The 11,589-nt window shown below is 40.3% G+C and overlaps 1 protein-coding gene and 1 long non-coding RNA gene across 2 annotated transcripts in view; one reads left to right on the top strand and one right to left on the bottom strand.

The window, feature by feature from the left end:
- Positions 1-4,922, bottom strand: part of kcnb2b (potassium voltage-gated channel subfamily B member 2b) — a 115,748-nt gene extending 110,826 nt beyond the window's left edge. The window contains exons 1-2 of the mRNA XM_088642233.1: positions 4,515-4,922; positions 1,968-2,671 (exon numbers count right to left, since the gene is read on the bottom strand). Coding sequence (XP_088498359.1) covers positions 1,968-2,546 — 579 coding nt within the window. The 5' untranslated portion in view covers positions 2,547-2,671; positions 4,515-4,922. The remainder of the gene's footprint in view (positions 1-1,967; positions 2,672-4,514) is intronic.
- Positions 4,923-5,835: 913 nt separating this feature from the next.
- On the top strand, positions 5,836-10,511 carry LOC148655584 (uncharacterized). The gene is made up of 3 exons (XR_015940736.1): positions 5,836-7,222; positions 8,092-8,187; positions 8,823-10,511. It is a non-coding gene; the product is annotated as an uncharacterized LOC148655584 (long non-coding RNA).
- The last annotated feature ends 1,078 nt before the right edge of the window (positions 10,512-11,589 follow it).

Consider the following 11,589-nt stretch of genomic DNA (forward strand, 5'->3'; position numbering starts at 1 on the left):
TGATACAGTATGACCAACAGAGTTTCAGAAACTGCAGAATGAAATATAATACATAATTAATAGGAATCAAGATATAAGAAGCCCCAAAAAGTTATGAGATCAGCAAAACCAGCAGTGTATTTTTTTTAAAAGAGATTTTCATCAGTGTCATCTGGACACTTACAAAACGCAACTTACTGCAACCAAAAACTGTGAGTCACTCCTGAAAATGAGCAATCAGAAAGCAAATTAAAACCTTCAAATTCCCTTAAAATAATAAACATGACTTCTGCTGACTGGAAAGAAGTGGTTCTCCATGTTTCCATGAGCTTTACATAATAAATTGAATAGAAGTAAGACTCTATCGATAGCTATACAGAGTGCATGATGAGGGATTTTACACATTTTCAAAAACAGTTTATTTGCACACAGATGTCCTTGACGTTTACTGCAAATTTGGATTTGAAGCCATGGTGTGCAGATGGGCAGTGTGCTAGCCTGAAAATGACTCAGCTTCATGGTGGAGATGGGGAGGTGGAGTGAGTGATTATTGTGGGAACTTTTGCCGAAGACCTGCAGTTTGGTGTCTCTGAATTAAACACTCACGACTGCATTGAAAATAGAGATAAAAAAAAGAAAAAATGAAATCATCTTCACCTGACTCAGACCAGCTGGGAAACCTGTGAGATGTCATTATTTGTTCAAAACTGCACTGCACTACTACAAGAAATGCCAATTTACCTACAGTAAGCATTACCCTAGAATTGCACATTGAACTCTGCAGCAAGCTAATAAACCAGCATTGCAACACATACAGACATGAAAAAGGTTAATATCCAGGCATCTAAGAGAGCATTCTAAATCAAACTAGTGCTTCAAGGTCCCCACTGCAGAAACCCTACTAGATTGGAAGGCTGTAATCACTTTCTCCCTGAAAACTGTGGGTAAGGCTGAGAGAGTGACATTTACAGTATATGCCAAGAAGTTAATCAGATGCATTGGCTCGAGTCTGAGATGGGACAGGTTGTGCAGTGAACAAAGACCTCCTGTTGTGAGACTGCCCCTGTGGGTTTTGCCTAACCCATCTGGACAGCAAACTACTGCCCAAGGAAATACTGCACTCACCACATTCCACTGCACCCCCTCAGAACCCAATCTTCAGTTCTTTACTGAAATGGCAGCAGAGCATTTCTGCTGCCATCCACTGCTTGGTCTGTGCATTTATTTCTGTGTATTTAAAAAAAAAGAACGGGTTTGCTGCAGCTCACGAAATGTGTATTGTACTGTACCTGTGTTCGTCGAACTTCATTTTTCTTTTTTATTGCAACAGAACTTATTGTATGCTGGTGATTTGTCTGGTGTTCATTTTCTTTAACATCACTGGGGTTCACTAACATATTTAAAAAATGTTACATTTTCCCCGACCCAGAAACTTAATGTCAAAAAGTGAATTAATAATGAACTATTAAGAATCCATCTGCTTTTTTTTTAACTGAAGGTACTGTTTGCAGCTTCAAGAGGAGAGTTAAAGCTGGCAGTTATAATGCAATTAGGCCTTGAACATCCTGGCAGATTCCCAGTCTTTACACTTACAAAGACAGTGTCTCTTATTTTAATGTATTTGATTCTTTGCACTGAAAGACTTGATCATAATTTGGATTTGGGCACATATAGGCAGAATACCACATGGCATGACAGAGGCCACAAAACCAAGTATTCTTTGTTCTCATTAAAGATATGCCGAAAATAGTTCTGATACTGTTTGCTTAATCTGGTTCAATTAAATCCCTTTCATTTTGTTGTTGTTGTTGTTGTTGTTGTTGTCAGTGAGGGAAAGATGAGGCAGTTTTAGGAACTTTCCAAAGGGGAAGCACTCCAGATACATCTCTGAAACCCAAAACACACCCAAGCTGGGAAAAAAAAACACAGAGAGAGAGAGAGATGACCCAGAACCTTAGCATGACACGTGCGTTAACCTTTCACCTTACTTTGGCAGCGACGGAGGAGTTGGGCTTTTCTAGCAGGTCCCAGAGCTTCTTCCTCTTGTCAGGACAGCAGGTATTGTCAAACTCCTCCCCCTCCCTCTCCCTCATGGTCTCCGCCTCCCTCCGGAGCTCCTCATTCATCTGCTCCTTCTTTTGGTGATACCGGGCCTGGCAGCACGACTCCAGGTAGATCTCATCAATACCCCAGTAGTCAAGCTCTTGCCCGAAAGAGAGGGCGCACATCTCTTCCATCATGTGCAGCTTCCCCGTGCGGTAAAAATTCAAAATGGAGGTGAAAGCACCCGGGTGCCGGTCGAAGAAGTACTCGTTTTCGTTCAGGTTGTAATCGTCGCAGATCTCCATCAGGGACTCGTGAGTATTGCAGTCTCTTAGCTTGCCTAGCCTCGTTCGGGGGAGCCTGTCCAAGGTCCTCCAGAGGACTTCGTGGTTGAGCCCTCCGACGTTTATACGGACCCTTCTAGAACGGGCTTTCGTCCGGATGATCTCTATGGGCTCAGGCGGCAGAGAGGCTGTTGAGCGCGTGTTGCTCCTGGACACCCCTGACCCAGCCTTCTCAGCCATGACAAACAGGGTACAGGTGTGACGCTCGCCAGGAAGAAGAAAAGAAAAAAGAAGAAAAAAAAAACAATTCAAAAAAGAACCGGTTATGTAGGATCTCCTTTAGACAAGTCCCTCCATGGTTGAAACTGAAAAGGCAAAAGCACAAAATTAGCTTAGGCCTTCAAGACATCATCGAAGATATTTTTCCAGAGAGAAAGTTGCATCACAACTCATGAAAAGGAAAATAAAAAACCAACACAACACGTTAAGAAACAGACAACAGTGACAAAAAAAAACACAACTGAATGGTGAATGTCTTGACTCAGTGCTGAAATGGAAAATTCACAGACTGTAACATTAAAAAGACTTGTGCTTCCTGAGATAAAATCATACCAATGACATTGTCTGGTCCCACGCAGTGAGTAAACCCCTTCCACGAAATCTTAGCTTGAAAACGAAAAAAAGAACTTGGGAGATGTGATGTTCTCAAATCTCTAAATTCCTTGTTTAATAGAACATGGTACATCATATCGCAAAAAAGACACCTGTTCTTCAATTATGCAGATGTTTATTTTTGGCTTGGCGGTCTGTAAGGCCTCAGTGACATACGGCTTCATGCGTTTTAAATGCGGGTTAAGTCAAGTCAGCCCCATTTCGTCGGATTCATGAACGGGTAATTTTCAGTTGAATTTTCACATATTGACGTGGTTATTTGTTTTCGTGTTTTAATGAAAAATCGATCTTTACTTCAAACTCCATAGAAGGATAGCTTAAAATAAGACTGTATTTTTAGCGGTAGCTATGAAGTAAATCCCAGCACGCAGTATTTAGCCTGTTATTTACCACACTTCCAGGACTCCGTAATACCCTGGCTATTTAAAAACTCAACCTGAACTGAAGCTCTTGGTTTGGCAGATCAGTAATATATTTACGCATTGAAAGTGGTCACGTTTTGCAAAGTGTTTAGCCACGTTATAATTAAAAACAATGAATGTGCCCCCATGCGTATTTACCTATAATTCATAAACGCGTTAACTCCCTGCCACATTCAATATAAATCATTAGGTACACGTTTTATCTTCTCAAGGTTACAGTCCATGCAATTATGTAAGCCAAAGTCATAGCGGATATACAGTACTGTAGAGCTAAAGCAAGACTACTAATATGAAACAAAGTTTACTGAATATAATCAAAAGTGGTTTTATGATACCTATGAAATCTGAATACATTCGTGCATCGTACGTCTGTTTTCAAAAAGGCACCCTTGAAGGGCAGAAAGCTTTTTTTAGAGTCAGTTCTCACTGTTCAAAGTTGATACCAAGAAGTCTTGCAGTGTATGATATGAAAGGGGGTGGGGGCTTTCAACTTGGGGCAAGCTAAATTATTTATTTCAAGAGAAATCTTTGGTGCTGACTGTAACGCTGGAAAGTGTGCTGTTACCATGGGTGCGTGCAACAGTTTTTCAAAGCCTTTCTTGTCGCATGTTCTAGTCATCGAAGATTAGCTGTAGTGATTGCGGAACCTATGCATTAGGCTAGCCTAATACTACAGTACTGTATGTCTCCAAGTGCGCGGTAACACGTATATTAGATAAAAATAACAATAGACGGAAGGCACTGTACATTGTTTAATTAAGTTTTAGTGATGATATACCGTATCTGTCTCATTGAATTGCCGTTTTCGGAGTTATACTTCGCTCTGTTTTTCAGGGATGTCAGTAGTTCGTCAATTTACGCATGAAATGCCAGGATACTGTATTTTGTTCATTTCGAATTTTATGATTTACTAAATACAAGTTTTACCCTTGTGTTCCTCGTGGGTTGTTTCATACAGTCGTTAAAGAAGGCTAATCCCTGAGCAGTATTACAAGAGCGTAGCAACATTTCTGCATCTTTTTTGGAGTAACAGCCGCTGAGTGAATCTCCCATAACATGGTCTATGTTGTGGTTCTGTAAGGAAAAGGGAAAAAAAAAACAACGTGCACCTTACCTTTGCGAAATAAACCACCTTTTGCATAAAGACAATTTCTCTGATGACGAGAGAGGGACGGGTGTCGGGATACCCTTTTTCTTGACAGCTACGATCCCAGGTTTTTAGTAGAAGCGTCGCCCGGAGAACGCGTGTCCCACATTTTGTTTAAGAAATAAGATTAAAAAAAACACACACACACACACATTGACGTCTTGAAATGCGCTACTGCTCAGAAGCGGCGCTCCGGCGGGCGGAGAGCACACTCGGGCAGTGCATAACCCCCATCTGTTGTTGATGTGGTTAGGACTGGGTGTCTGCAGATGTCGAACGTGTAAAAACAGCAGACTGAGGTGGATAAGGAGTGAACTGCAGAGAGAGACACGACGGTAGAGGGAACGGCTGGGCTGAAGCCTCGCAAGCTACATCACAGCCTAGAGGTGAAACCTAATTGGATTGGGCTGTACATCACCAAGGACAGCAGCAGATCAAGCCGAGCGAGAAGACCCCCTTAGTTTTCGTTGAAGCGAAAATCAGCAGTGAATGGGGTGGCCCCGTCCCAGTCTATTCTATACATTTTTTTTTTACCGTTGTTTCTATGTTGTATAAATAGACAGTCGTTATTATCGCTAACTGACTGTGGTGCTAAAGATGTTATCTTTTGTTTCTAGCGTGTGTTTTAGTCGTCGTTGCTGTTGTTGGCAAATGCTTTTTTCCCTCCGATCCCTGTACCCAATCGCGCCGGGTGTTTATTGAAACAAAATAAACTCAGGTAATTTGCGAATTATTCAGAGAATTTGTTTTCGTCAGGATTTAAACTAAGAGAAGGGCTGACCCACCTAACGTGATGAATATGTCGATAAAACTAACTTTTTTATTTCGTTTTAAGGAATTACAGTGCGTGTCGCTTCCTCTGCAACTGACATCCTTCAACTGTAGATCAGAGGAAATGGGAGGTGCAACAGTTGTAGACCCTTTTGTATTTTTAATGAAACACAGTTTTACTACTGGGTATTCTCCGAATTGCTTCATCAATTGTAATGTTAAATTCACACATACTGTACTGTACCTAACCGTGCGTCAGGGCCACAGTTAAAGTCTCCTGTAATTACTGTACTCCTGAGCGTTACAGAGTGTCCATGTTGTATACTTATGTATATATAATATTTATATATACGATATATTTATCGTATAGCAAAGTGTAGTCTGTTGTAAAATACATTTTTTTAATATACTTTGAAAATTGTTGTTGTTCTCCATCACAATGCTGATTCTGTCATTATTAATTTGGAGTAGAATGATTTGCTAATTTTTAATATTTTTGATTTTTTTGTATTTATCTTCTCTTAATTAAAACATGAATAAGCTAGTTTGATTTTCCTACTTTAGAAAAAGCATTTTCAAAACACACAGTGCACCTGTGTAGCTCTTGTTGGTACAGGTAAGCATTGTCACAGGTCGTGGGGTGCTTGAATGAATCTTCAGCTTGTCTTTCCCTGAAGCTAGCATTGCATTGTGTCTGGTGTTACAGTATATGCTGAAGAAGCCTGATTGCTACTGTACCTCAATGTGCAGTGGTTAGTATTGCTACCTTACAGCGCTGGAGCCCTGGGTTCAATTCCTGGGGTGCTATCTGTGTGGAGCTTGTCAGTCCAGAAACATACTGGTATGTTAATTGGCTTTTGAGAATGGCTTCTGGTTGTAGTGGGAGTGCCTGCGGGGGTCTCTGTGTGTGCCCTGTGATGGACTGGCATCCTATCCAAGGTGTATCCTGCCTTGCACCTGTTGCTTGCTGGGATAGGCTCCTGCTCCATCACGACCCTGTATTGGATGAAGACTTTAGAAAATGGATAAATGGATATTCACAAATCAGATAGAACATCAGATACTATAGTTCATGCAGAATATTGTAAGATGGAACGTTGTAAAAGTGTTTTGTACATAAACTGTACTCCAGCAAAGTAGTATTTCATTAAACTATGCTAGACTGACCTGAGAAAATCTTGCACTAATCCATGAATTAGACTATTTCTATAAATCTTCAATAATAAAATACAATGAAGGTATTTTTATCAATAGTTGTTTACAGTAATCACAGAATATATGTATTTGTCATTGTAATAACATAAGCACAGTAGGTGTCTTCTGTATGGAGTTTGTATGCTCTGGTTTCCACCAGTCTATTGTACATGCTGGGTAAGCAGACTCCTAATGACTTGATTTGAATCAATTGTTCACTTAACTGGTCTTTATTACTGCTGTTGCGAGATTTCTACTCATTGGGGATTGTGAGTTATATACAGTATAGAAACCTTGTGGACGCTGGCCTTCCAGCACCAGGAATGGAAATCACTAGCCTAGATTGTCCTGCCTTGCATTCTGTGCTCTGAATAAAAACGTTTTTCAGAGGAGGCCATCGGCCCATCTAGTTTGGCAGTTAGGAGGCCGTTTATTGATTTAGCAGGTTTCTCACAATGGACAGATAAGTGCAAAGAATACGGCATAGCTGCTTTAACTGATGGGAGTGTCCTGTTTGAGTGTGCATAGTCTCATATCCAATTCAGGTTACAGGGTAGACCAGATGCTGTAGATCATGGGAACAACAGAGCCAGTCTTTTCTTTGACAGGTAAGGACATGTGGTGCATGTTTTCCCACAGGGATGAAGTCTCGGACAGAGTAGTGACAACGCCAAGCTCAGACAACAATGACATGAACAGATTTCAGCATTGTATGTAATTATTTCAATCTATATCATGTAATAAATATGTGATGTACTGTAAGGTCTGTTACTGTATATCATCTTATATACAGTACATCACCCCCCTACTTTATCCTGTTTTAAAAAAGCACCTGATTATTAATGGCTACCTACAGTATGTCCAAAATAATCAGTGATAAGCAAGCTAACAGTATAAAGGAGTTAATGCTGGTGGTCTGGTTAAACCTCACTGTAGGTATGCACAATCATGTGTAGCAAAAGTCCCCATTAATGTAACTGGTGAAGAAATTTCTCACTTCTCTATGTGATTGACTGTGTAGTGGGGCTCTTGCTGCATAATGTCTGCAATGTCTCACACAGTCATATACTGTATAGTATATTTTTCTTGCTTTGCTTTCCTTAAGGATAAAAAGCACTAAATATAAGCAATTATTATTAGCATTATTATTACTACTACTACTACTAAATTATTTTCATGTTGCTTCAGAGAACATTTTGAATGTATTATGAAGACCTATCTCTATGTTTTTGTGTGTTTGAATTAATGAGCCATTTTTTAGGCCATTAAAATGTACTAAGACGCGCATTCAAATTCAGTGGGCTATACAAATAAGAAACCTTTGAAATATGGATAATGTATTAGACACAGAGATTAAATTATGCCAGGTTGTTTGGAAAACAAAACCTCCACATGATTTGTTTTCCTTTTCATTCATTTGTAATCGCATTGCACTGTATGTTTGCTCTCACAACGGTTCCAAAACCAAGTTTGCAAATTGAAGTGCAAGTTTCATTAGATTACACTACAATTCTTTGGTCTGATGGTAGCAAACAGCAAAATACAGGAATTGCAACAATTGAATTTTGTTCATATTTAGGTCCAGGAACACAAGCAGGGTGTTTTCCCACAGCGGGGGCCGCAGAGAGAGGCACCTGCTCAGTATACACTACAGTGCACTGAAGTGCAAACAGAGGTAAGAAAGAATCTTTTACAAACAAAAGGTCACTGGGAAAAGGGGTGACAACAGCTCTGTCTGGCTTCCATGTTTTCTTGCATCTCATGAAAATGAAGGTATTTTCACTGCCTAAGCCAAAGACATCCATTCAAGCCTTGATTGCTTGATAGTATCGTTGCATGAAATAATTTATGCAGTCACTGTTACAACATACAAATTAGGTCTAGATTGAACACTAAGCAAATTACAAAAGCAGGAGTAACTGTACTGTACTGTATATACCGTACAGGATCGCATTTGAGGGAAATCAGAGATGGTATCAAATGTAATTCAAAGCTTCTTCCTGCTTTCTAATCCACAAGATCTGCAAAGTACAATATTGAGCCTCAATGGAAAGTTCTGTTATCAAAGACACATACTGTACATCTATGAACTGTATTGTACTTTAATCAAATTCCATGATAGCTTCCCTTATAGCTTATTGCTTCCCTTATGCTGTTACTGTATGATAACCAAGCAGTTTCACCATCCCTCTAGTTTTGTTTTCTGTCTGGGAGAACAAATCTTGACTTTTAAACCTTCATCTTAGATAATAAATGAATTAGTCCAATTGAGCCTTGTGTGAGTCCTTTAACCCTTCTGTATGTTTACAGGTCTTGCTTCCATAAGAGATATATGAAGTGCACTGGAAAGGGGAGAGTACAGAAGGACCACAGGAGCTGGAGACTCCTGCTTACTTTGTTATACAACAAGTTGTGTCACTTTCAGCAGCCAGCATCACTGTCAATGAGGGAGATTTTGTGATTAGACAAAAATGAACTTGACCTGATCAAAAGTTGCTTCTCTGAATTACATAGTCTCATATCAGAGCTCAGTTGCCACCTTTTTTTGGTGCTTCATTCCGTGCTGTTCCTGACCTTTAAAAAGGACTCGTTGTGACACCTTGTAACTCAGCCAGACGGTGTCTCTTGGGGGAAACAGAAGAAGCCTTGTTTGCACAAATGATTCAGTGGATTTTGTTCCAGCTTCAAAGTGGCTGTCCTTGGCCTCAAAGTCCCGTGAACCTTTTGCAAATGCAGAAGATGGATCTAGCATCCTATGCAATCGTCATCTATCGGGGTGCCTAGGTTCATATAGATTCACCCCTTCAGGCCAGACAAGCTATTCAGACTGTGCTGCAGCGTATTAAAGTCATAGATCCAGACACCAGAGACAGCCAAGTCTTTTTACACTATATTAAGTCATACAGCATTCTAGGACCAAGAGTGGACTGGTTTCACTGCAAGTCATCTACAGTACTGAAAGACCACAGAACAATAATTAGGCAACAATCCTTGCATTGTACCGTAACTTAGTGCCAAAAAACCAATCAGCTACTTTTTAATATTGCTTGGCTGGATTTCAGCTGCTTTCCAATTTACATGAACATGTCATTCTTTGAGCATGCACATTTAAGCATGACTTTCTTCATGACCGAAGGACTCCCTACTATCTCATCCTAACAGACTGGTATCAGTGTCTCATAGCTACTGGAATCTATCTTTCTGGGCTCCCAAAAATCCAGGAAGATTTGTACTCAATGGATTTCATCTAGAAGCAAGGAGACGAGTGTGAGACCTCCAGGAAGTGGAGGGCTATTGTTTCACATCCTTGAAGACAAAGCATGCAACACAAGAACTCTTTGAATAGATGATCCTGGCCAACATTTCATTCCTAAAATGAATGTCAGAAGCGAAAACCTAGCCACAGCTATCTCAGAAACTTTATAAAGAGAATACTAAAATTGGACAACATAGTGCTATCATCAATTACAGAAAGTCCACGTTTCAGTAATCTTGTTCCTGTCTCAGGTGTTCCAATACTCTTGTTCCAATACTCATATTACCTGTCTATTGGAAAGGTCTGCTTCTTTAGGCTCAGAAGCAATGCCACAGGTCTGCTGTCCAGAGGTGACCACTTTGAGCCTGTCTCTATCCAGAAGTGTCCAGCCAAATATGGGCAGGGATTCCTGAATCTCTTTGGGAAAGCTGAAAGCCAGGACCCCTGAATATATGCTCTAGGCCAGCAATTCATTCCAAAGCCTCATTCCACAGCTGCCTTAGGGAGCTCAAACTACACGAGGCCCAGGTGTTCCTGATTGCTTCCAGATGGCTGAGGGTACATGAAGTGCCTGGATGCTCAGCTATGACAGCTATCCCTTTGACTTTGACATCAGAGCACTGCAAGTGAGCACCTGTGGGTTTGCTTCTTGAGTAGGTTGAACTGATCTAAATGTGGTCAACGCCATTCTGTTCACTGAGGTTGTCCCAGGTCTACCTAATATGAGATTATGTGTTATAGATATGATAGCGATGAAGAAGAGCTCAAGCTGATCTAACCCCATCCTCACAACACCTCGGTAGATGCTGTCCTTTTTCTTCACCACTGTCACTATCATTTGCACTGCTGTGTTAATTGACTTATTCTTGGATTGATCCTAGTACATCAGGAAATCAGTCCTATCAAATCTTTTGGGACCTGTGCGACTTTTAAATTATTAAAATGTTAACTGTGCGACAGTTCAAATTCTGCACCTTGTGCCAGTTTTGGAATTTTGGGGGGGGTTTGTAATACTGTAGGTATTCTTCAAACTCAAAGAGAGCTGAAGGTTATTTTTTCAAACACAACTCCCTTGAGCGGAACAATCCATTAGTGTGGCAGGTTTCTACCATCAGTCAAGAGTCAGTACTTCAGGAGCGGCTTGGCTCCTCAGTGACCTTACTGCTTGGCCTGTCTTGTCTCAGGCAAGGAGGGGGGAAAGAGATTGCATCCCTGAGGCAGGAAAGTGATATTAGTGTTGGGTAGTAAATATCACTGTCATTTTCTGGGAAACTCATGGAACACCAGGTACATTCTTTAATCTCCTCTGAAATGTAATCAGAATGGATTTTGATTTTGATGAAGGATGGTACAGGAGTGTTGATATTTCAGAGTGAAAATCACGTTGTTAATATGAGGTAGAACTGCGATACGTTGTATAAGCTAAATGTTCAGCATTTTCTTTCCATCAGTAATAGTACAGATAACATAAAACATGTTCTGGGTAACTCTGTCTCGGGTATTTTTGAAATTCTACGGAATTCATCACTGTCTCCGAATCGAACCAACCTCAGGGAGATACAGTAGATTTAGGCTGTAGTCTTTCCTGAAGAAATGCTAATACTCTCTTTCAGTTTAATTAGTCAGTTAAGGACAAATCCGCAGCATTCATTCCAAACATACTATTATCCTGCACTGAAATCTGTACTGTAATTGAGTGACTCTTGGGTCCCCTTATAACACTTTAAGGAAAATAAAATCGTATTATCTTCATATAACTTTTCAATTTATTTAAATATTAAGTATCATCTATTTGAAATGGCTCTTTAATTATATTCCTCT

This window comes from Lepisosteus platostomus, chromosome 8, assembly GCF_059453375.1.
Source record: "Lepisosteus platostomus isolate fLepPlt1 chromosome 8, fLepPlt1.hap1, whole genome shotgun sequence".
NCBI lineage: Eukaryota > Metazoa > Chordata > Actinopteri > Semionotiformes > Lepisosteidae > Lepisosteus > Lepisosteus platostomus.